This window comes from Buteo buteo, chromosome 7, assembly GCF_964188355.1.
Source record: "Buteo buteo chromosome 7, bButBut1.hap1.1, whole genome shotgun sequence".
NCBI lineage: Eukaryota > Metazoa > Chordata > Aves > Accipitriformes > Accipitridae > Buteo > Buteo buteo.
In genome coordinates this window covers 38,005,156-38,031,044 of record NC_134177.1, presented here as the reverse complement: position 1 = coordinate 38,031,044, position 25,889 = coordinate 38,005,156, and the positions used below count along the sequence as shown (strand labels likewise).

The 25,889-nt window shown below is 46.2% G+C and overlaps 1 protein-coding gene across 2 annotated transcripts in view; it reads left to right on the top strand.

Annotated features, from left to right (window-relative positions):
- Positions 1-24,059, top strand: part of CLIP2 (CAP-Gly domain containing linker protein 2) — an 82,375-nt gene extending 58,316 nt beyond the window's left edge. The window contains exons 9-18 of one of the 2 annotated variants that reach the window (XM_075032460.1): positions 2,049-2,109; positions 6,538-6,642; positions 8,201-9,145; positions 11,764-11,821; positions 13,538-13,621; positions 14,048-14,204; positions 14,675-14,834; positions 15,431-15,616; positions 19,084-19,146; positions 19,782-24,059. In XM_075032460.1, coding sequence (XP_074888561.1) covers positions 2,049-2,109; positions 6,538-6,642; positions 8,201-9,145; positions 11,764-11,821; positions 13,538-13,621; positions 14,048-14,204; positions 14,675-14,834; positions 15,431-15,616; positions 19,084-19,146; positions 19,782-19,793 — 1,831 coding nt within the window. In that variant the 3' untranslated portion in view covers positions 19,794-24,059. The remainder of the gene's footprint in view (positions 1-2,048; positions 2,110-6,537; positions 6,643-8,200; positions 9,146-11,763; positions 11,822-13,537; positions 13,622-14,047; positions 14,205-14,674; positions 14,835-15,430; positions 15,617-19,083; positions 19,147-19,781) is intronic. The other variant, XM_075032461.1, reaches the window with a different exon arrangement.
- Positions 24,060-25,889: the final 1,830 nt, after the last annotated feature.

The window sequence follows — 25,889 nt, the reverse complement described above, 5'->3', positions numbered from 1 at the left end:
TTATGGCTCTTAGAGGAGACTCAATGCTATATTGTTCGGTGGGGTTGCAATGAGCTAATTGGTGTGACGTGAGCAGTCTCAGGTTTTTTGAATATGCTCAGCTGAACCTGCCCTGCTGTTGCAATGCAATTGAGAGGCAGAAGACAAACAGCCAGCCAGGGCAGCTCGTGCTCAGGATAGGGGCAGCTCTGTTTTGTTGCCAAAAGGAGTTTCATGATTTGACACTGTTTCTTGCCAAATGCGTGTAGCACTTCTTAAGAAAAAAAGACACCATCAGCTTCCATTCCTGCTGGCACTTCTGTCATGACCCTGATAATTATTTGACAGGCTGCTTGCATGTCCAAGAGCACTTGACCATGGCAAATGTTGCACTGACAATACAATGGTGGGCAACAGTTGATCTACCACTGCCAGTAGAAGGCCAAATAGTCTTGGTGTCCTTCTGGGCAGGGAAGTTATTGAGGGTTTTCAACCCTCTTCCTTGTTGTTCGGTTCCTGACACAAAGCACAGACAAGCAGCATTATTTGCCTGAAGGAATGAAGGGCACCAGTAATATCAGTTGCTCTGAGATTTGATACCGTGACCAAACTCAGCCGTGTCACTGTGTAAAATGGAGTTACTCAGTAAAGGTGGGATTAACTGATGGCAAGGGTGTGGATAGTGACAAAGCCTTGCCTTCAGATGTTCTTGGCTAAGGATACAGTATATCCTTATATAGGATACAGTGCAGTCTGGATAATAACTGTGAAGGTTGGGCCATCCCAGACCCCTAACCTTTCTGTACAACCTGGCTTTGCTAAAGACCACTTCTTTCCCCTCTACTTGTGATGTGCGGATCTTCAGGTCATTCCTTCTGAGGAAGGGAAGTCAAACTGGAGTACAGCCTTACTGTAGTGTGATTCATCACCTCCCCACATCCCAGAGGCCCCATCATGTATATATGATGATACATACATTTCCTCTCTGGGTAAGAGTGAAGATCTGCTTGTCGTTCTTGGAGTCCAGTTGCTCCATATATATAATTAACTCTTCAGTGGGAATAGAAAGACATTTCTATGTATTAAGTAACTGAAACCAGCGTTGATTTCAGTTGAATTATGGCCCTCCTGAGGACAAATTGTTCTTTCGTGCACAAGTCTCCCCATTGTCCTGGTAGGTAGCTCACTTTCCCAGCTCCAGGAGGCCCTTTAACCCAAGACAGCCAAGTTCTTTCCTAAATATCAACAGATGCCTCCTCTAATTAGAGGAGGTTTAGACAAGGAAGCTTGTTTATGAAGTTAGATATGTACACTCATGGCTATTTTTATCTGTAACAGAATCAGAGGCCTTACATCTGGCTACCAGCTCAACATCCTCATTATTGTCTTTTTTTTTTTAAATCAGTAAAGAGAACAAAGAGGACTGAGTTTAGCAGAAAATTGAATTATTTTGTATTGTTACTGGATTTTCTCTTCAGACTTTGTAAAAGAGTCCTAGGCACGTCTGTGTTTGTGCATGTGGTTTTATGTGCATCTATGCTTGACTTGCCTATACAATCTCTGGTGAAGGCTTTTCTGCCAGGGCAGTGCACCGTTTCCACGTTGTGGAAACATCAAGCATTGCCCACCATCTACCAAGGAGGCAGATGCTCTGGTTCCCTTGGAATATTTTGTATGGAACATACGTGTTTGGTACAGGAATTGCCCAGTGCTTGGCTGCAGGATAACAAGGTGAAACCTGGTTTTGGTTTTCATGTTTTCAGGATCCCAGTGTCAGTGAACAGTAGTTGTGCTTGCTGAGGGGTGGTACAGCAGAAACAGCATGTCTGTGAGTGTGTATCTTGCAAGGAGGTAAATGTTTGCTGTGTGGAAAGCTTGCTTATTAACTGTCTTGCTCCATGGGTCTTGCTGTTTAGCTTCTGCTGAGCTGTTTGTGTACAAAGATTGTCTGTATCTGTCTCCTCTCAGACTTTGGTTGTGCAGAGGAGGCCCATGTGCAATGGCTGCTTAGAAATGCGATGCTGATCTGGGTGTTACCGATTGCTCTTTGTGTCTTTTCCCCTCCCCAGGAAAGTGGAGGACTTGCAGTTCCGTGTGGAGGAAGAATCAATTACGAAGGGGGATCTGGAGGTAATTCCTAACACCCTTAACAATTGCATGTGGGGCCTCACTTGAGTAATTTCTGCCACCTTTTGCTCAACTCTAAACAATACTTAATCTTTATTGATGGCTTTGGACCTGCTGTGAACACTGTGGTATAAACTGTGAATATTGTTCTTTGGTATGTTGCCCAATGACTAATAATGCTAGGAGCTGCCTGGAATTAATCACATGCAGCCAGCCTGGCTTTAAATGTCACCATGAGTTGCCAAGCCATGTTAAAATCTGACTGTAGCTGAATGCATTTCAACATATGTTTTTCCACTGTAGAAATGAATTGACTGTTCAGTCACTGTCCCTGCAGTGTCCTGCTATTAGCTGCTAATGGGCACGCACAATCTCCCAGTCAGATGCTACTCTATTCCAGCCAAAATGCCATGTATCGTTCGACCTGCAGTGTCCTCGTGTGGAGTCCTCTGCCTACGAGTGTGGGGTTTGACACTAGGATACCCTTTCATTTGGAAGGGCTGTTGCTCAGAGCAGTGCTGTTGCAGTGAGCGTTGTGCAAACTGGAAGTGGTGTTGGGAGCTTGCCCTTGAGTGGGAGGGTTTTCTGTGGGGGAAAAAAAGGAAATGAAAATATTTCTGTGAAAGCAAGGCTCTGCTCTACACATGGAAATCAAGGGACTTTCCCTTATCTTTAGCTATAGTGCTAGGTTAGTAACAGCCAGAAGTGTCAAGGGACCTGCTCCTGTGCTTCGCTGTCAGTAATATCAACAAAAGCCCTGGAGAACGAGAAAACTAGGTGATGAGTATGTTGCTATGGCTTTGACCCTCTTGGCATAAACCTCTCCTCTTTATCCGGAAGCTGAAGCAGAGTAATGCATTTGACAGGGTATAAATCAGCAATGCGCTGATAGCAGACCTTTGCTAAAGGACAGCAAGCGCAGTTTCTGCATAGTGTGTGGGTGCAAAATCAGGTTTCTATTGATTCCTGAGCTTATGTGACAGGTTTCCCCCAGTGCTTTAGAGAAGAGTGGTTGATCCATCCATCATTCCTTTTGAGAGCAGCAAATTGCCCCGGTGTAAGCTTTAAGTGTTTAAACCTGGCTGTGTAATAATGGTAATGGGCTAGCTAGCAGGTATCTTTAGATATATTTAAAAAAAAAGCCACCACATTTTAGCAAGATGGTAAGCTGCTGTGACATAAGTGCTCCTATGACTGCAGGTCCCAAACTGAGGATAGATCTGATTTTCATTTGGGCTGGGAAGGAGTTGCTTTGCAATGGGGATGTGGCCAAGCTTCTTGCAGGCTGCCAGAGTCCTGTCCTCACTTCCATGTTTGTCTGTACTGAAGAACAAATAACTTCTTAGGAAAGAGTCATGGAGCAGCTTGGTTTCCTGCGATCCAGAGAACTGGGATGTCCCCTGTGAGTCCAACACCAGTGACAGCACAGGCATTGACAGAGGGCTTGGCTGTGGTCAGTTTTTACATCCTCTGCTGTCTAATTTGGATGCTCAGACTGAATGATTGACACACTGGAGTTAATTCTCACCTTCCTGCTTTGTTGTGGAGACAGTTAGGATTTCCAGCAGCAAGTAATTAACTTAAATTTCATATTGGAAATCAAGGGGGGGGGATAAGTGCTCCTTCATGTTGTGGTCTGTTTCCTGGGAAGTGATTGTTCCTGATATTCTTCATGTAAAATCACAACAAAGTCAACCAGTGGCTGCTAGCACAGCCCCTCCCATCCCTAGCTAGAGCTGAACTAACCACCCAAATACCAAAAGCAAAACCCAGTGACAGTTGTCTCCTCTCCTCTGGTCTTGTAGTCCTCTTACGCCAGCAGCCCTCTTCCGAGTACTCAGAGGAGAATGTTTATCTTGTACTTAAGAGCCGGTAACAGACACAATGGTAAGAAGAGATTATCTCCTCTGTGGTCCCTGGATCTAGGGTTTCTGCTGAAGGCTAGGTTAAATCCCACAGTATTTTTCACAATACCATATAGGTTTTGAATAATCCAGCACTCTCAGGTGTTGAGCACAGCAGGCAACATCCCTAGAACCTCTTTGACTAAAGAAATCAATGTGTCTGAAGCCTGGAGATATATATCAAGTTTTTGTACCTCTGATAAAGAAGGACCTGCAGATTTATCCTTGAAATGTAGTTATGAATTTAACCCATTTTTGATCCTGGTTGGCAATGCCGATGCTACAGTGCTTTAGAAGGTGAAAAGCAGTTGCAGGAAAACAAAACCTTTTAAGAAAAGCTTTTTATGGTGGCAAGACCATGTTTTATAGGAAATATTAACCTCTTCGAGGAACTATCTCATGCTCATCTCCTGGAACCTGCATCATGCCTTGAACACCAATGGGAAGTCAGTTTGTAATTTGTGAATAGTAATTTAAGGCTAATAGCTAGGAGTCTAAAATTCAGGTCTGAACTTCCTCAAGATAGTGCAGGAAAACTTTGGATTTGAGGCTCTGATACTGGCTAGCCAAACCAATTTGCATAAAATGAGAAATAACACAGGACTGGATGCGAATCTAAAATTTAAGGACTGTAAAGCAGTTGATCTAACTTTCTTCCCTGATTATTTTTCTCCTCTATTTTCATGTGTTTTTCCAGACTTGGAAAATAGCAGGATTGGTGGATACTGAGCAAGAGTATCAGGTGGAACTGAGATAGCTTGGCTGGGAACTTGAGTGTCAACCTCAGGAGTCTTGAGAGAGTCTCTTTGGGAGATTCAGAGATTAGTTTTGTAATAGGTCAGCATCTTCAGGTAGCCAATATCTGACGTGCTGCCACCAGTTAAGGTAATTTCAAAAGTTTGTGTTGCTGAAGTTTCACTTGGGGATTTTGAGCTAGTGTAAATTGAGGAAAATTCATTGGTATCAATGGAATAATTATCCCTGTAAATAAAATCAAACCTGGAGCTCCATCTTGAGATGTGGATCTTTGAGCTTTGCAGAGAGTGGGAGAAGTCACTCAGTAAAAAATTAAGTTTTTCTTATTAAGATGCATTCAGCCAACTTTTGCACTTAAGTGATATTATTTGGGGGTTTTGATAATGTTTGGGTTCTTGAGACCCACATTATTATTTTTTTTTTGCCTCGTTCAGGGGTCAAATAGACCACATAAAATATGGAGTAGTCTGAATATATCTGGCACTTGTGATCTTGACCATCTATGAATACATGTACAATGATACCTTTCAAGCCATAAGAGAAAACATGGATTTTTACAAACTTCAGTTTCCATTGTTTGTACGCAACTAACCAAAACTTGCTTTATTGTAGGAAAGGGCAGAAAATCCTTAAAACTGTTTCCAATAGAAAGAGGGGGAGGCAAATAATTATATGGAAAATGAAGGGCAGAAAATGGGAGTAAAAAAAAAAGGTTCTGATCAGGTTTGTTTGCTTTTTGGTAGGTCCAGTTTAATTCAAAGGAAAATGTTGGTTTTGTAAGCTAAAAAAATGTGAAGGCCAGAGTCTGCATGCATTTTCCCATGTCTCCTCTCCTCTTTTATTTATGGGAAATTTTACATGATATTACAGTGGTTGTTGTGGAGTCCTGAGGTTTGCCACCAAGTGCAGCTGTATGGTACTTCTGCTTTAAAAGTGAAGGGCACTGAAGCAATGCCCTGAGTCAATGCTCCTAGATTTGGGCAGGTTACATAAACTTCTTGTGCTTAGTTTAATCATCTGTCTAAAAAACAAAAAAAAAACCAAAAACAAAACAAAAAAATAGTTTTGTTTACTTGTGTACAAGGCTATTAGAGTTTTAGTGTGCAAAAATTACTTTGAAATTCATAGCAGCCCTATTCAAACCTAAAGCACTGATTTATATAACAGTTTAGTATCTAAATTTCTCCGATTTGCTTTCAGTGCAGTGTATTTTTGGTTTCAGCAATGTGCTATGTACAGTATGACCTGCTTTTTTTTCCACTTAGTGCAGGGTTCAAGCTGTCTTCGGAGCAAAAAGAGGGTGGGAACTTCCAACTCTTTTCAGTCTACCTTGTGCTTCTTGAGGAGAGATGCAGAGAATCATTGCAAGGTCTTTGCATTCTCTTATGTGGTGCAAGGGTCTTGTACTGGTGGTCTGCAGTGGTGGGAGCTTTGCTTTTTAGGAAGTGTCTTCAGTATAGTCTTGATGCAGGAAAACGCTGAAGCAGCTTTCTAATGCAGAGGGATGTTTTTCCCATCACAGATTCCTTTTTCTTTTGAATAGCCACTACGAGTACCATGTAAAATCCCGTAGTGACCATTTTCTGTTTGGTTGGAATTTTTCCTGCTTGTTTGGATCTTTATTCTCCTCCTGTTGTGAACTGCCTTTCCTTGTCTTGTACACTGAAGATGATGTTGCAGCCTTCTCTTTCCCTCTCTTTCTCTTTCTCTCTCTCTCTCTCCCTTCCCCTTTTCCCATCTCCACTGTTCTTTTTTCCCTATGTGTGACCAGACTCAGACGCAGTTGGAGCATGCCCGAATACGGGAGCTCGAGCAGAGCCTGCTGTTTGAGAAGGCACAGGCTGAAAAACTCCTCAGAGAATTAGAGGACACCAGGGTAATCGACCCCCACTTGCCCTGCCTGCAGAACAGCGCGCTTGCCCCCTGCGTTGGTGCTCATGACGCCTTGCTTTGGGTTTCTTTCTTTTGGTTTTTGTGGGGTTGATTGGTTTTGGCTTGAATTTAGACTTCCCTGATTTTTTGTTTGGTTTTTATTTGCTCTCTCTCCTGGAAATAGTAGTATGGTATAATTTCTAGCTTTGCTTCTTGTGTGGGGACTTGTTTCTCAAATTGAGTTTGCTTCTCTGCCCCATGCCACCATTTGACACGAGCTCTTCACGATTCATCTTTCAGTTAACATGCCCAAATAATATCCGCACCCTGCACAATTCATTCTGCCTCGAGGGTCCCCCAGGCTGTAATAGGAAATAACATTGCAATCAGCATTCCCTTTGTCCCCCCTCCAGTTGTGGGAGCTGCCATGTGAAATGGAAGATACTGGTGAGTGCAGGTGGACCAGCTCTGATCCTTGGCCATGCCTGCAACAGGACAGGCTGCCCAGATGAACAGTGCACACGATCCTAAAAGCAGCCAGTTGTGGAAAGGGCTTTTTCATGCTGGTGTGGTGTGAGAAGTGGCAAACTTGCTACAGTGAGCTTGCTTCTCACCAATGGATTTTAGAGCTGTAGAAAACACAAACGTGAGGTTCTCCAAAAGGGCTTAACTGGTTTGAAAACCCCTGTGCCCATCTAAAATAAAACCACCCAGCCTCCTGGGCTGATGGTTAGTGGGGAAAATGGCAATTGAAATGAAATGGAATTGATTGCTTGTGTTTTGGCTTGGTTTCCTTGTTTCTTCTTTTTCTAATATTTCATCTAGTCAAATCTCTTCTCCATCCATAGCTGCAGCACCCTGAACTCCCTGTGACTAGCAGGTAGTTCAGCCCTGTTAGGTTACATTCAGATCGTAATACATTGATCCATAGCCCTTATGCTCAATGTTAACCATAGTCAGATTTATTGCCTTGCATCCTCTAGCCTTCTATGTTATTTTTACTTTGCTAATAAACTCTAACAAGTACTCGTGTAAAAATCCCTTTTCCTTTTTACACCAGGGTAAACAAATTACGATGCAGAAGAGAGGTCTGTAGGCTGAGGATTGCTGAGCAATAAAGGAAACATGATATGCTTGACGCTGGTTTCAATGCTTGTGATATTCCTGCACGTGCAGTCACATTTCCTCTGCGCATCGTCTGGCAAGATGCCTAGTCTGGAAATATAATGCCCTTTCAGGACATTATTTTTCATAAATCACTGTTGCTCTCTAGCGAATTTCAAGGGTTGTTTCAAAGATGCATGTTTTTCTGTGGAAAACGAAAGGTTCATATTAGAAAAAACAAATTGCAATTGGCACAAAGACATAACTGTTAGAGTTATTGGTGATGGTTACCCTGGTGCAAAACTGTACTCGGATTGGAGGGTGCTGGGTATTCTTTTCCTGTTTATTTGAACTTTGACTAATGTACTTTGGATTTACTTCCACTGGAGCACACTTACTAAAAGGAAGGATGCAGCGATGAGAGGTGGGGACTGACTTTGTCTTCTGTTGTGTTGCAGTTAACCACGGTAGCAGAGAAGTCCAGAATCCTGCAGCTGGAGGAGGAGTTGAGCCTGAGGCGCAGCGAGGTGGATGAGCTTCGGCAGTGCCTCAGGAGCTCGCACCAAGCAGAGACCCCTGAGCATAACCTTGGCTTGCAGTCAGAGGCTCTTCGTCTACGAGATCAACTGCTGTCTGCCAACAAGGAGCATCAGAAGGAGAGCAGCCAGCTAAAGGAGAAGTACGAGAAGACATTAAAGAAGTATCAGCAGGAGATGGAGAAGCTGAAGTCTGTCAATGAGAAGTACGCACAGGAAATCGTTGACCTAAAGCATAAAGTTCAGCAAGCCACTAATGAGAACATGGGGCTCATGGACAACTGGAAGTCCAAGTTGGACACGTTAGCTTCTGACCACCAGAAGTCTCTGGAGGACCTGAAAGCCACACTGAGCACAGGCCCCGACACCCAGCATAAGGAGATTGTGGAACTGAAGGCAGTGGTGGAGAGTATAAAGATGGAGCACCAGCTTGAGCTGGAGAACCTGAAAGCAAAGCATGACATTGAGACAGCTGTTCATATAAAGGAGAAAGAGAGTCTCAAACTGAAGTTGCAGGAGGCTGTGGATGAAGTGGAAAAAAGCAACAGCAACTGGAAAATGCAACTGGAAACCAAAAGCAATCAGCACCTTCTTGAGCTCCAAGATGTGAAGGACAAGTGTCGAGATGCTGAGCTGAGGGTGCATGAACTGGAGAAACTTCATGATGAATATAAAGATCAGACACAAGCGATAGCTTTCTTGAAAGAGCAGATTTCTTTGGCTGAGAAGAAGATGTTGGACTATGAAACATTACAGAAAACAGAAGCCCAGAGCAAACAGGAGATCCACAGATTGCAGGAAAAAGTGCTTGTCTTAGAGAACAAGCTGCAGTCCATGGAGGCCCTGCATCCTTCTCAGCATGCAAATGTATGACTTCTGGGTCATTGTGCTTGTTTATCATCACTGTTAGTAACCCTTCCTAGGAGTAGCCCTCAGCTGCTGCCTTGTGCAGTTTTCTGAGGCTTTTATGCCTCAAAGTATCTGGATGTTGTTACCTTCTATTGATTAGTGCTTTTTCTGCACTACATCTCCATGGTAAAGGTGTCTTCCCGCTCTTGAAAGCCAGTACAGTGGCACAATTAGAAGAAATAAGAGTCAAAGAGAAGTGGGCCACATCTGGGCTTGAAGACACATGAGTCCTGTGGCAGCAGTATAGGGCTATCATGGTTTGTCAGGGTGGGCTCTTACCCTGAGCAAGCAGCATTATTAGCTGGAAAAGCATTATTTCTACAATACAGCTGTTGTCCTCCAAGGAGCTGCAGCAGTCTTAGTGTATTATTGAGCAAGGCCCTTTAGGGGTAGGTGGAGGACAGGGTGGAATAAGAGTCATTGCCCATGCTGAAATAGAGCACTTAGCTTGTCCAGCATGCGGATCATGGTTCGAGAGCCTCTGTTGGGGGCTGAGCTGATGGGGTTGGGTGGGAGATGTGTGCCAGCAATGAAGCAGAGGCAGTGGGAAGGCTTTGCAGCATGTACAGGAGACACAGGAAAATGTTGACTTTGAGGATTATAGTGGAGGAGCTGCTAGCAAGAGTCAGGATGGCACCAGGGTGGGGAAGTAAAATGCCTGATTGGATACAAGTCCTGAGCCTCCCAGGGAATAAAAGCAGTAATAATATGAAGAGGTCAATTTTCTGTGGCCTTTGAGTCTTTTTAAGTCATCCTCATTTTTTTTACTATTTGCCACAGGATGCCATCCTGCCTTTGTGCATGGCACAGGGACATGTGGCTGGCTTTGCACTAGAGTGAGTGGGGGAGATTTGCTACTCATGGTTCTAGGCTGGACCCCTATTTGTGTTTGGATTTTGCATGAGAAGTGAACAAAACCCCAACTTACAACTTGTCCCTGTGGGGATGCAGTAAATTAAAATAAGCCATGAAATGTGCACATTTTAAGAATACTCATTTGAAATCTACTGCTGGTGATGTAGTCACTGTTCCAGACTGAGGTGCCAATGAAGTGAATACAATGCCAATGTTTAATTTGCCAACGTGAACAGCCCCATTGAAATCTGTTGCACCTCTGGGCAGCAAAGTGAAGCCCATGAATTACTGTTGACCAAGTCAGAGTTTCATGCCTGCAAAAAGGCACACTGGACTCGACAGGAAAGGCAAAAGCCCAAGGAGGAATCTACAGCATTAATGGTGTTTCAAGGGTTGCTCAACATGCTTCATCTAGTAAAGACAGTTGTGAACAATAAGTACAGCCAGGGCCCTGCAAGAAGTGGATGTTATTACAACATGTCACATATTACAGCCAATATTCAAACAGGAATGAATGTAAAAGAAGAAGCTGGAGGCTTGTTCCAGAGCCCTCTAGATAAATGTGGAGGGCTCTGGGGGATATTGATATTGGATTAGAACCAGGGAGTCGCAAAATAATTATTTTAACTATGTATTGATTAAAATCAGGAAAATGTGGTAAGAAATGCATGGGTGAAAGCCTGTGAGTATCACAGGGCAAATTCTATTTTTAAATGTCTTAGCTAATTTAACGTGACTGCAGTATTAACTACTCAAATATTTTAAACAAACAAATAAATGTGTTCTGTGACCGTCTTTCCTAGACCTTCAAGTGAGACCCACAACTGCACTTCCAAAGAGCAGTTAAAATAGTTTTTCCATACCAAAAGTACATCAGGTATTTCCCCTTTGGGTGTACTACTGCTTCTGCTAGACGTATCCTGCAGCCCACTCAGGCTCTTGGGGACTGACCTTGGACCTTTCAGTGGTGGTGACCACAGCAACTGCTTGATCTGGGGCATGTGCTGAGGTCCCACCAAAGGCTGCTGGATGTGAAAAGGCTTGAAGGGTGGCATTGTGGCCTCTGCAATGGAAAGCCTGGCTGTGAGCTCTGCTGTTTCTGGCTTTTCGTTCCAGTATAGACAAAAGAGGGTGGGGAAAAGGCAGAATCCCCTATATGGACTAGCATTTGCTTTTTATTATTTTTATTAATGTATTCATTCTCTAATAAGTATTATTTTATCAATGTTTTATTACTGTTTTCATAACGTTGGGCACAGTTAGATTCTTCAGAAGTTGAGGAACTTGTTGTCTGATAGGTCTCAAGCTGAATGCTAATGAGCATTTGCACCTGAATATTTGCCATAATTAACCACAGGAGACTGGTCCAATGGAGAGCAGCTCTTCCATCGCTCTGCACAAACTCTGAGCTTGTGAAAGCTGGGACCAGAGCTTGTGGGGAAAGCCTGATCACTTTTTCCCTCCCTGGTGAATCTCGCTGTTGTGCTCAGCTGCCTGGTGTGTGTGGGCACTCTCAGATGGTACCAGTTAGCCTTCAGTAGTACCCAGCTGTAGAAGTGACTCCTCAAAAGCATTTTTTTCCCTCTCAGGAAGGATGTAAAAAATTGTAACTTGGGTACTGGATACACTTCTGCTTTGGATGGGGCTTTGTGGTTGTTAACTTGGCTTTGAATCTTTGGGTAAAGGGCTGTTTTACATCTCATATTTTACATTTATTTCAGATGATTGAAACTAATGATATTTCAGAAGAAAAGATAAAAATGAAGCAGACTATGGAAGGTATGAAATTTTATTGGTTTTTTTTGGAACACCCTGTTCTAGCAAATCGTGTGGCTTCCCTTCTTCCAACTTTCTGCTCTTGCAGGGACGGCTGTGTGGAGGGGGCTTAGGAAGCCATTTCATCTCTCAGATTTTGCTGGATGGCATTTGTTGTCTGCGGGTTTTTTTTGGTTTTTTTTTTCCTTCTAATCCGGCTGAGCATATGCAGGGGTGGATGTTTTTTATTTGCATTAGACATTCACCATGCAGATGGTGCAGGCTGGAGACAGGTCTGGGGAAATGGGCGCACTTCCATCCCATCACTGATTTTTACAGTGGGTAAAATCCAGACATTAAATGTAATTTGTTCATAGGAGAGGACTGCTAATGGTAGATATTAATGTGACAGGCTTAAAATAATGGGGTTTACTTTTTTTATTAAGCTTACTATGAATCAAATCCATCCTTTTAACAAGACATAGAATTGATGCACTCAGAAAATTTGTATAAAGTAGCTTTGAAACTGAATTGTGCTCAGCCTCCCTCACAAAGAGGGTAAGCTGTAACCCCTAGTCTGAGCAACAGCAGACCTGGCAAGATTAATGCTGGATGGCCCAGATGGTCCCTGTTAGGAGCGATGTCCTACCACATTGCTGTGGATGACATACATTTTTGGGTGTCTGAAGGATTCAAGGCTGTTCCAAGATACGTAAGGTGCTCCCAGATCATGTCTTCCCTTGCTCATTCCCAGGAGACTCGTATTTCTTCATTCTTCCTTAGGGTTGGTTTTTATGTAGCAGAAAACATTATCAGTCTAGATCACAAAGGTGATTTGTAAAGGACTAACTTGTCATTTTTCTTTTCAAATGGCATTTGGCTTATGGTAGCATAGCTTTTTCTCCATTACTCACCTCTAATGTGTCTGTTCTCTGCAAAGCCCTTGTTAAAGTCCTGCTCAGGATGGAGCAACTTAAATGGAGGTTACTGGGGACTTTTACTGGCTTAAACTTCACTTAACAGAAACTTTGTTTAGTTTGAGTGTCCCTCCAGCTGTTTCTGGATTCAGACAGAGGTGTTCTGCCCTCAATGCTAGCTAAGCATTGTCAGTCGGCTCATCACTGTCTTTGCAGGTACAGGATTACATATATGCTATACCAAATTATATGATTGACAGGTAATTCCTGCCTAGTGAAGGGAAAGCATAACTAGGTCCAGCAGCCGCTGCTCTTAAAATGGCCACTCAGTCTGTGTGCATGTTGTTTCCACACTGAATAAGCCATATATAGATGTACTAAAAACAACCAGTTCAGACTTGAGCCACAAAAGCATCATACTTCAAATCTACAGTTCTGTTTGAGTGTGGAAATGCATCGGTTCCAGAAAACGTGTCTTTGCCTTCCAGTGTAGGAGGTAACACAAAGAAATGTGCAGAAAGTTCCTTTCTGTGATTTTGATTAATGTTTTATTCCCTTTTTCTTTTCCCACCTTGTGGTTGCTTTCTTAAACCTGTCTGATATGGCTTCCCAGCTGTGTATCCTACCTCCTAATGCCTGGATGGTGGTGAGTGCAGTGAGAAACACCCGTTATTTGTCTCCTGCTGCTTCTCTGCTGATGAAGGGTACCACCACCACGCCCCTGTCACATCCCGACCCATGCCTTGCACTCGATACCTTCCTGATTTCCACAAAGCATTTTCCAAGCTTCTAATCTTTGTCTTTTCTTTTCATCCTCCCACAGACCTCCAAGACAAGCTGAGTAAAAGAGACAAAGAGGTGTCATCACTGGTGTCCCAAACCGAAACTCTAAGGGCCCAAGTAAGTGGTAAGTTTCCCTAATCCAGTGCTGGTGGGAACTAGGTGTTTCCTTGCTCGTCCTCTGTACTGGTGTTGAACAAGGGCCCATGTGCTGAAATGGCTGGTGTTAAAACTGCCTGTCTTCTAATGGGTGTTGCTGGTAAAAATTTGTTCAGGAGTTTCAGTCTCTTTTCAGGAGTTGAACACAAACACTGCAGAAGATATTTGTATCCTGTGAGGGAGGGTTTGGGCTCATTGAATGTCAAAAGCTGAAAGAGGCAGAAGTAAATGGAGCCAGGTGTGTTGTTTCTGAGATCTGCCCTTAAATAGGGCCAGATCCAGAGCTAACCAGGTCTATGCTGCTAGGAGTGGGAGTTGGGAAAAGGTAAAAAGCAGGAATGTAAGTAAAGAACTAAGTGACCTTTCTTCCCCCTGTATCCTCTGCTTCTTGTAGCTTTGGAAAATAAATGGAAAACAGCAGAAAAGAAGGCTGATTCGTTGTTAAAAGAAAAGAAGAGGCTGGAAGGTGAACTGGAAGCCTTGACCAAGAAAACACACGATGCTTCAGGGCAACTGGTCCTGATTAGCCAGGAGCTACTCAAGAAGGAAAGGTCAGTCTGCAGGTCTGACGGAGCTCTGTGTGTTTAGGGTGCTTTAATTTACCACCAAAAGAAATCTAGAGGTCGAATTGTTGAAGTTCAGCCCCCAGCTTTCCTGTTCTTTAGAGATGCTCATGTGCGAATTTGGTTAAAATCAGGGGTTGTGAATTATCAAAGGGACTGCCCTTTCACTGCTTGCCAGGACCTGCAAGACAGCTCAATACCCATGTAGATGCCGAATTAAGTCATCTACAAGCCAGCTAAGCTGGCTGCTGCCCTGCTCTGAAATGCGGTGCCTTATGCAGGTCCCAGTCTCTTTAAAGCTGGCACAGCGGGGAGGACAGGAAATCTGAAGCCCCCGAAGCGGTAGGAGTTGGGTCAGGTTTGCTCGCTGGCCTTCCTTTGGTGGGAGGGAGCGCAGCAGGGCTCCAGTGGTGTGTGGGCTCTGGAATGTCTTCACCTTTTCATGCTGCTTCTTCCAGGAGTCTGAACGAGCTGAGAGTGTTGTTACTGGAGGCGAACCGGCACTCCCCTGGGCCAGAGCGGGACCTGAGCCGGGAAGTACACAAAGCAGAGTGGCGGCTGAAGGAACAGAAGCTCAAAGATGACATCAAGGGTCTGCGAGAGAAACTGGTTGTGCTGGTGAGGGCACCAAAACCCCTCCTGGCCTTGGCCTGGGGGCTGGAGGGCTCTGCTGCTTGGGGAGGGTCCTAGCCCTTCACCCTTGCTCCAAGTCTTCGTGCTTTCTTTTGTGCTACTGAGCATCTGATGGGAACTTTCTTGACGGCGCCTGTGAGCTGTGGCCTGGCTTAGTGGCACCTCATTAAGCAGCAAAAATGTCCATATGGCCTTCTCCAGTGTTTTGCTGTTCCCACGGGTTTTTTAGATCCATGGCTAAATAGGGCTAAAATTTGTGGGAGAAACTGAAGGTCGGTCAGCTACCCCACATTGTTTTATACATTCTCTGATCTAGGAATAAGCAATGTCCTCCGATTTCTGTGTACTTCAGTGTCCTCCAGTGGTTGAAATGTGAATAATTTATTTGAACTCTGCTGGGAACAAACTGGAGCTGCTGCTGGTCGCACTTGATAAAATTGCCTTCAGGGTTGTGCTGTGACCCCATTTACTGTTGAAATCAAAACACACTTGTACGAGTTACTGTGGATTTCGACTTTGCTTAGTCTCTGTAGTTACTGGTTTTAATCTAACATGCTCCTATTTTCCCTTTGCTCTATAAGGACAAGGAAAAATCAGTAACGGATCAGCGGCGATACTCCCTGATCGACCCCTCGTCAGAGTCAGAAGTGATCCGGCTGCAGCACCGGCTTGTCAGCACGGAGGATGTGCTGCGCAATGCGCTGGAGCAGGGCCACCAGATGGAGAAGCTCATGGAAGCGATGAGGCTCTCCTCTGAGAAAACACAGGTAGAGCATTGGCAATCATTTCCCAGGTCTCTCAGCCCTCACCAGTCATCTGTCTTGAGCAATCTCCTGGGATCTTGCCCTGTACTGTGAGGGGTAATGCAGTCAACTGGGTCCCTTTCTCTCTGCTGGAAACAGCCTGGCAAGACTTTGTTCTGTCAGAGGTAGCTTAAAGCTAAGAAAAGCCTTGCTAGTTGGTAATTACAGATCCTTTTGTGCTCTGCAAGAATGGTTGCTAAATGTGGTATTTTGGGGAATGTTGCAGTGTGAGTAACTGTTCTTTATGTGTACAATGACGTGTGACTGCACATCCTTGTGGTACAGGCACTTTATGATATGGAAGTTGAGGGTTTCTGCCATCCCTGTTCTTTGAGAAGTTTACTTCCATGCAGTCCATAAGCAGAAACTTTGGAGGTGACTCTGGGAAAATATTTTCCTTTTCTCTTACCAGCTCCTGGAGGCATCTCTGATTCTGATCTGGGTTTGCTGATGGACCAGGAATGTTCCCATTCCAGTTACTGTCTTCTCTTCCCAACTTCCTCTGGTCTCCCTTTGTTTCTTCTGACAAAAGCAAAACTGCTTCTGTTTGTCTTGCATCCTTCTTTATGAAATTGAAGGCTGCAAATAACTTGACTCTCCATATTTGGCTTTTTCCATCTCGTACCTGTGGTGTTCAAGCCCTGACTGATTCCTCCTGCTAAGTGCTGTGCCCCTTGTGCCAAGCTTTGTGCTTCATGTCCTTTATTGCTCTTCTAGCTGTATTTTCTCTTGTGTCTGCAACCAGGTCATGGCTTTCAGAGCCCAGATGCACCAGTGCTCCTCTTGTACTTGCTTATTTAAATTCTTAGCTGAAAAATGTCTTTCTCTTGCAGTAATGAGCTACAACTCGCATTCAAGCAGACACCTTAGGATAGTACAGAACAAGTCTCTAGACACGGAAAATGGGCAGAGAGCTTGTTTTCCCAGATGCAAGTGCAGATATGTTGTGGTAGGTAATCTGAGGGGTATCAAGTCTTCTCCTCCCATGACACTGTCTTCTGCATAGTTTGCAGATACACCAAATGGCTGTTTGCATTGCAGTAGTACTTGCAGGGAGGCAGTCAGGAGGAGGGTGCACGGTAAAAATCGCAGCCCTGAAAGCTCTGCTGGCTCAGCTGAGCATCTGTGTGTTGCAGACAAGTCTCTATATCCCGCAGTGCAGCGGCAGCAGCCGTCTGCCAGCACCAGACAGGACAGCTGTAGTTGTGATGACAAGTTTGTGGCAGTCCAAGACGTACTGTAATCCTGTCGGTACCTCCGGAGTGACTTTACCTTCTGCTGTAATTGCTATGTGTCAGATGAAAATGCATCATGACAACCTCATCTGTTGGAAGCTATGGTAGGGGTGGGGAAAGTTATTCTCTGTTTGCTATAATACTAAGTCCCTTGAAAAAAGGAAATCCTCCCTTTCGCATTCCTGTCTCCAGAGGTGGTGCAGGTGCTAATTATTTCTTCCCCAACTGTGGAAAATAACTAATCTTACATAAAGGGAGTTGGAATGGACCTTATGAGGTCAGCTAATCTATCCCTCGTATTACTTTGATACTTTCATGCTTAAGAAATCTTAGAGATACGACAAGATAGTATTATGCCTTCAGCTACAAACGACGGTACTAAGAGACAGACAGAGGATTATTGTGGGAAGCTAGGCTTCAAACTTCTGTTGATGTCAGATTTTCAAAGCGCCTAGTTACAGGGAAGTCTGGATCAAAGCTCCTAGTTTCGGTATGATACCTGTTCATCCTTCCCATTATGAAGGGGAGTTGTTAACCAGGGGCTTTCAGGCTGAGCCTGAGGGTGTTGCTGGCCTAAAGAGATCCTGGTGCAATAGTTAGGGAATTCATGGTTCTTCCCCAGAAGTCACGTTTCCGCTGTAACCCATCCTGCACTAACTTCTGACCTCCCATCTCCTCTCTGACAGCAGCAGCTGTTGCCCAGGCTCTGCCTTGGCATTGCTCTCCCTTTGTCTGTAAAGCCTTCACTTCGCAGCGTGCTCAAGAAGGAAATCTCTAATTACCACAAGCTGCTGCTGCTCTCCCTTTGCAGGCTTCGTCAGCCGCCGCGCTCTGCAGTCCTTGATGCGCATGGCTGGCCTTGCTGTTAGACAAGGAAGTGCAGGAGCTGGGGGAGCATAATGGCACTGTGTCTTCGTCTCATTGTCAAGTAATTGCTGCCTTGCTATTTCCATGCCTGCAGCTGCAAAGTATTTGTCCTGTAATAGAGGAAGAGGATCTTTGCCTTCTCTGTGTCTTGGGAGACCCTCAGCTTGGGAGACCCTTGGGACCTCACAACTTTGCGGGAAGTGACAAGGATTTGGCATTCAGGCCTTTTGTTGGAGGTTTTGCAGTGATTGCTGTGGGAGCTTTTTTATTTAATTTCAAGTGATTTGCGCCACTCTGTTCATTATCGTGACCATGTACTGAGACCAAATTTCAAACCTAATTCCTGGTATCTGATAGCTGCTTAGTGCAGAGATGGGGTGTGCTGGCAGCCAGGGTAGCATATGTTGCCTTGTGCAAGGCCTGAATCCCCTGTGGCAGTGGGTGCAGACCCCAAGGCTGAGTGACTACAACAGCACTGTTCTTGCCATCCCTCCAGGTAGGATTCACTGCCTGGCAAACAGTTCAGGCTCTCAAAGCAGAGCTCGGTTTGAATCTCTGCCAGTTTTTCCTGCCCAAACTAAACCTTTGTCCTGTAGGGTTGGTTGTGCACCTTCATGATCACAGTAAGAATGGAAGCTGGGTAGCTGGGGCTCCTCTAATGATGGGTTTTAAACCTTGCAGTCTTGTCTGCCCATAATGTCTGGTTTTGCTGCTGTCAGCAGTTCACCGACAACTGTGAATCTGATTACCAAGACCCAAGAACTGACATCTGGCATGCTGTGACTTCAGGCTGCAGCTTTCTTCTCATTTGTGCCAGTTGTACTGTCATTTTGAAGCTGAAGGGCTCCATATTATCCCTGCTAAAGAAACATTATAAATGTTTAAAAGTTCTTGTGCTTTCTAAAGATAGAACAGCCTGCCCTGGCTGCAGACTCGTCCCCAGAGATGACAAATGGGGAATGGCAAATGTCCTTTTCACTGCTGGGATGTTCACTGTGCCGTGTTTTGCAGCTAATGCTGCCCCTGGCTGAGGTTTTGTTTATTGGGATTTAAGAGTCAGAAGTGAAGAGCGGGTCTGTGTCCATAAGGAACTTGGGGGATGTTTTGTAGCTGGGAAGGATGCAATCTGGCATGTGGGGATTGGGCCAGGGTGCAGAGGGCAGGAAGTTTCTTGCCAAAAGTGAGGTGGGATTTTTGCATTCTCCTTTCCTTGTGTGGAGCAGGCTGCTAAGGAAGGAGATGGCAGTCTTGCCAGATTTCAGCACTTGTAGGCAACATCACTAGGCTCTGTGTCCCTCTTCAGTAAGTATTGTACATTCTCCCTTGCAGACTGTTGGAAATTCTGGGTCTGCTAACGGAATTCACCAGCAGGATAAATCCCACAAGCAAGAGGTAAGTTATAAGCAGAATGTTGTTTAAAACAGTGACTGCTTAATGTGACTTCTTGCCTGCTGTGCTGGGGACAGCTCTTGGATGGAGGCAGTTCTGCCAGCAAAGCTTGACTATGTCATTCCCACAGTGAAAGCAAGGGGCTTTGCACAACTCCAGTTCCCAAGCATGGTGGGAACATCACCTTACCATTAAAACCACTTGAAGCCATCAGGAAGGTGCTAGTGAGATGCACACTGAGGTGCAGTGGGTGCTTGCTCTGGGAGGAGCAGTGAGAAGGGAGTTTCACCTCAGTCTCCTGGGTCAGTGGCTATATGAATCTTTTCCTGGCAGCCGCAGCTAGAACCTGCTCAGTCCCAGATCTCTGCCGTCCCCTTTACATGGGTGGCATTTGTGGGACGTGCTGTCCTAGTCTCCTGTGGTTTTCATGATGTAGGGCAAGACCTGTAGCCTCAGACTTCCATCTCCTCACAGGCAGGATGGCCAGCCTGAGGAAGAGGCAATGTGACTTACTGGGCAGAGCTGCTGGTCAGGACATGGCAGGCCTGGTGGCATTCCACTCCATGCCTCGGTTTCCTCTTCCGTAAAAAGACCTCTGCTTGCTCTTCTTTTGCCTAACAAGGTCTCTTTTCTTCCAGGAGAAGCTCTGATAGAGAAGAGGTGAAAGAGGATCATTTCACGCCAGTATCAGCTCCTGTGCACAGTCAGGAAAAACGATACCACATCTGGCTTTAGCACCTCCAAAAGACCAGACACAGTATTTTCACTTTAAAGCAGGACAATGTTTATAATATACTAACTGATGTAATCAGGACAATCCTGGAGTCCAGTTTTCCAAGGCAGCCATTGTTCCAGGAGGGAGCAGAAAGATCTCTCTGGGTTTGGTTTCTTACTTGTATTGGTTTTGACTGTGGAATTTGTATTGCTTGAGTTGCCCTTGTCCCACCAGCTGACCTGGTCTGGATGACAGCTGCCCCGAACGGTGGTTGAAGTGTCAGCAAGTCCCAGTAAGCCCACAGGAGCTGCAAAGGGATTTGCTTGTGGTGTTCAACTCCAAAGCGTGTGCCCAGAGGCTGCACGCTTCCCACGTCGTCTGTCCCTTCCCTTCTACCCCCGTCAGTGTCTTGAAGACCTGCACAAGCAAGTGAAACCTGCTGGGCTGACTGTTCACGCTGGCACGCGTAGGCTGAGGAAGATGGGGTGTGGGAATGCGTTTCCCTCCTTGCCTTCTAGAAGGCATCGCTGTTCTAGAGCACGGAGGCTGCACCTAGTACTTGTATCATAGCATGTTGTGGGAGATAATCTGATTTCAGAGGGTTATTTATTTTGTTTCTCACCCACTGCTGTTTGGGGAAGGAGCTGTAGTGGCTCTGAGTCTGGGGACAGGCACACCTCACGCAGGTGTGGTTGGCCTTTCTTCCTGCAGAGAGATTGCTGGGCTGGCCTGCCAATACCCTGGGCCACAGCCAGGCTGCCCAGCCTGGTCCCCCTCAGTCATATGTGCTTTATTGGGTCTTTTTTTGAGCACAGGACTCCACAGACAGCTGGATCTCGGCATCGCTGGCCTGAGAGCTCCATGCTGGCTACAGTCAGTGTGGGACCGATGCCCTGAGGAGATGGTTCCCTCCTTGCCTGTTTAATTTAACAGCTAATGGGGGATTGCCTGGCAATTCTCCAGAGCTATCCTTGGCTCTTCAGTATGATGCCCATCCCTTAATACCAGGAATGGAGGAGGCTAAAGTGCTGCTGTGAGCATTCATGCAGTAGTGGCTGTCTGTATTTGACGGGTACAGCAATCCTCTGTGCATGACCTGAGTACGAGTATTTGGAGCAGAAAGAATCCAAGACAAGCCCACACAGCTCTTGTGTCCGTATGCAGCAGTGCAGGCCCAGGCAAGGGTCTTATTCCTTCTTCTGAAGGCTTTACTCTTCTCTTTAACTTTGCACCACAGCTCCCAAGGGACATTAGGGTGGAGGAAGGGGATAATATGCTCTTAAAGGTGTGAGAGAGTCCAGTTCAGATTAATTGTTCAGTACCACAAGAAAGAGTCACAGCAATCAATATTTTACCAGGCTTCTCCTAGTTAGTGCCTGACTCTTCCAGTGTTCAGAAGCTCTTGTGTTATGATGGGGCATCTGTGAAAGAGGCCAGGACAGAAGAGACCACTGAGAGAGGAGATCTGAGCCAGACCGCAGGCAGATGAACATTTCGGCATGTTGGCTTCATTGCTTTTTGCCCTGATTTTCTACAAAGTTGTGTTACTTCTTCCGTAGTGGGTTGCCAGACTCCTACTCCCTTGAAGGATGGGCAGCCAGAAGCAACCTGGGAAAGACTTGGGCTTCATGGCTGCAATTCTGCCATGAGGAGGACGTTGCTGAATCTGGGCTACGACACAATACTGGACCCTGCTCACTTGGTGCAGGATTGGTGATGTCACTTCATTCAAAGGGAGGATGAAAGAGGAAGGTGACTTGTGAGGGGAGTAAAGCAGGTCAGAAAACACAGTTTACATCTGGCGCACAGCGGGGGGAGGCAGAGCTTGGGATCTAATTGGCTGGAAATAATTCCAGTGGGATCCCATCCTGCCTTGTAGAAGTGTTTCATCAGCTCTTACTAGTCACCAGGAAGACTGCCACATCCCTGCCTAGCTCTGGGAGTTTCCCAAGGGATCATAGGTGTGGTCTCCAAAATCCTCCTGGTTGGTGTATTCATCTCCTGAGTGATTTAGGCAAATCCCAGAGGGAGTGTTTGTTGTTACAGCCCACGACAGTGAATACCTCACTGGGAGCTACTGTTTTTAAGAATTTAGGGCTGGTGTTTCCCAGAGTGCTCCTGTTGGCTGGATGGTCTCTGAAGTCATGTCTGTAGCTTCCACTGGGTTGAGTGGAGCTAACGGAGTGCTTCTTGCGGTGCCACTTGTCTCCAAGGCAGGGCTTCCCGGGCACCTGCAGGTGGGAGAGCCTATTCTGGTTTGTAGCTTAATTTCCCTGATAGGTCTTCTAGTGACTTGTGATCAGCTGCCTTCATCTGCAGAGGAAGGATACCTGCATTTGCCACCTCCCTTGATGCACCTTTGGCTCTGCACAGGGCAGGATCCCCCAGGAGTGGTTATGGAGACCATGTATTTGGTTCCATTAATCAGATCCAGAGTTGTCAGGGTGGCAGTCGTTCTGGCTGGAGGAGTCTCTGGCTCCCACCTCCTCCCAGGGACCATCCCCTGTGAGCGGCTCAGACCTGTGGCTCTTCATCATCACCCGAGCTGACTGGGCAGAATAGCAGCAGATGGGTCAGAGAAGGCTTAGAGTTAGTGCTGATGGTCTCTGGCTGTAAATAGCTGTGCTGGTCCCTAAGGATCAGCCAGGAGCTGATGGCACTTCTTGGCTTTCTGTGGAGGCTGTGTGGTCTTTGTGTTGCAGGGCTGTACCGAAATGTGTCCCCACCTGCCTTGGGGTGCAGGTCCATGGGAGTTGCTCCCCAAACAGGACCAACTACAGCGTCAACAGGACATGCTATCACACGTGTCATCTGGGTTTCAGCTCAACCCTGCATAAAGTGGCCAGGAGAGGGTTTGGACACCAGCCATGTCCTCCCTCCAAAATTGGCACAGGTTTCCCAAGGGCACCTGCCTCTGGCTGCCCTTCTGAGGTTGTAAGAGACCAAACTAGGGACAAACTTGGAAAGGACAAGGAGGAGATTCCCCAGCCCCTCTATTTATTTGTAAGTTTAAGTGCTATTTTTGCCTATGTGGTGGTGTATAAAGTATTTCACGATATTTGGTCTTACTGGCTTGGTTCTTTGGGGGAGATTTTCAAAGGCATTGGAGCACTGATGCACCCATCTCCTGTTGTTGGTCAGGGGCTGATTCCTGTTTGTGCCTTCACTCCCCCTTTGGCTTCAGCCTTGCTCTTATCTTGATCCCCAAGAGCTGGTACAGAGGGGCTGTGTTCTCCCCAGCCCCTCTCCCAGCTTGTGCGTGCCATGCTGGTTTTGCATCTGGAGCCGAGTCCTGAGCATCATGCCTCAGAGCACCAGTGCAGGGTGGGGAGCAGGAGGTAGCACGCTGCTGGAGCCCTTGGCACCTTGGACAGACCAGCACCCCAGTTGTGAGACCAGCCCTCATGGCCAGCTGTGTTACCCCAACAGTTAGTGATGCTTTTCTGCTGAAAGCTAAGACATTATCCAGTGAAAAAAGTCTTTGAAATGGAGACTGCTCCATGTTTAGTGATTTATTCTCTAACCCTCTAGACCAAAGGGAAAAGAATCAGTCTTGGTTGGTGATTTCAGCTTTATTCCTTCTTACAGCATCCAGAGAGCTGGAGCAAGGGGCAGCACCGTGCCAGTGCCATACTGAATGACGGGTGCAAAGTTGCCAGCCAAGGCTTTACAGCTCTTGCCTACCCCTAGCCACCAGTGGTTCCTCTGGCTTACAGTAGAGATGCATGAGGGTTTCATTAAAACAAAATGATGCAAATGACACTGTAAAAGTCTTAACAAAAATTCCAGTACTCCGTTGTTCGGCAGCTTTAGCAGCTCAACACTATCTTGTAGGGAGTTATTAATACACTAAGATCCTATAGGCCTCATGTAAGTTACCAGAATAAAGATGATACTAGATGTATAAATGGATGATAACCTTTTACCCGTACAGTATGTATTACAATTTTGTAGCTTAGTCATTTTTTGGCTATCAGATTTTGTTAGTATGATATAAAAAAAAAAAGAAAAAAAAAAGGTTTGACTGCTAATGTCTATTTTGTTATTTGATTCATTTTATTTCTTCCTCTGTACAAAAGCTGTACAAATCTTAGTTTGTGTAACTACTACAGATATGTATTCATGTACCATCCACCCCCTGTCCTGGCTTGCTGGTGTGGTGAGCTCGTTAACAATAAAATCTGTGGCTGAAGTCAGGCACCCCGGGGCTGCTGGGGGTGTGTTAAGGGTGTTTTGCAGTGCACAAGCCATGGGGAGATCAAAATGGTTGGGGAGCAAGGGGGGGCTTTCCCTTTGCAGCTCAAATGTGGGGCTTTGGCAAGTCCCTCTTGCCCTGAGACCAAGTGGTGACCTGGAGCCATCAGCATTTGGGCTCTGCCGAGAGCAGGGTTTGCAAGCGGCCGAGAGGTTGCAGACCTGTCCTGGGGGATGAGATGCACCAGGAGCCGGCACGCGGCGTTTGCTCTTCTGCACCCTGTGCTGGAGGTGAGGACAGCCAGACCAAACATCGGCTCCTTCCCAGAGCGGCTCTCCTGGCCCGCTGCTGTCGGGTATCTCCCGAGCCACAGGGTGATGGTGCTATTTATTAATCCATGATTATTTCTCTGTTAGTCTCCCCAGTCCCTCTCTGACGCATCCACAACACCCCGAGGTGAGGAGTGTCACAGTGTGCTGCGCTAGACCTACCTCCCCTCACCTCGAGGCTGGTACCTATTTGTTTGAGCGATGCCACCTTGATTTTACAGGGGCAGAGATGGTGGTTGGGTTGTCCTTATCCCTTCCAGCTCGCTTACTGCAGACCTTTAGAGCACAGGGAAACAGAGATTGCTGTGGATCGGTTCGGGGGGGGCTGCGGTTGCTGCCAGGATCAGTGCCAGCCTGCAGCCCCACGTGTGGGTCCAGGTAAGCCACGCTGCTCCCCAGCCCAGCCCTCTGCCCCTCTTCCCCTGTGTTCCCACCGCATGCCCGTAGTGATGCTCTGAGCGTCGTGGGGTTACGCTGTCCCCCATGGGGCACGACGGGGAATTTACTCCAGGGCTTGGTGCTTTTTTCATGGTACGGCATCTCTTAGTTGGGAATTTCCCTGACTTCCCATGGCCTGTGCCCCAGCTCAGCAGCACCCCATACAGCAATGAAACATCTATCTCTCCTTCTGCCGTGTTTTCCTGCACCCACGGGCTGTAGATTCTTTACAGAAAGGCAGGGGTTTCCCAGTATTGCCAGCTGTCTTAAGATACAGGAAAAAAAGTGGGATGCTTTTTTCCTTGCTTCCTGGCTTCTTTTCTTGGACTTAAAACAAAATTCTCCACTACCAGGATTACCTGAAAGTTTTAAACTCTTTTGGAATAGCTGGTGAGGTTTGCAGGTGATGGATTGATTCCAGAGTGCAGCCCCAAGAAAATCACAGGTGACTGACAATAACACCATGAAAACTGGCCATGCAGCCTTATTCCAGAGCTGTAACATGGTCTGTACAGTGTGGGCTGTGATATCCTGCTGTTTTATTTTTTCAAGGTGTGTAAGAGTTGCTGTCAAAAACAAATAACTTGAGACTTTCCGTTTCTTCTCCAGCTCCTGGCCCTGTGCATTGTAGGGTCTCAGGATCTCCTAAAACAGCTGGGCAAGAACAGCAGGTCCCTGGGTCACCGCGCCGCTTATTTCTAGAGCGGGTGCTGATGGCATCCGCTGCTGCCGTGTGCTTCGCTGTCCTCCAGCGGCTGGAAGGAGAATAATTTATATGAACTTTGCTTGGGAGAAATTTCCCGACACGGGAAGGTCCATCCAGTCTCAGCCCAGCATTGGTGCTGGGCAGGGAGCTGGTGAAGTTGTTATTTTCCTTGGCCTTTGCTTGCAAAGGCTGCTGCTGCTCGCTCACATCAGGTCCTAAGATGCTGCAACTGGGCAGCACTGGAGGGTGGGATCCTCTCCCAGCCCAGCAGCTCCCGTGTGTGATCCCACTGTCACGGCTCAGCCCTGGCCCCGAATAGCTGCTTCAAGGAGGTTTGCGACCCTCTGCTCCATCGGTCCCGTC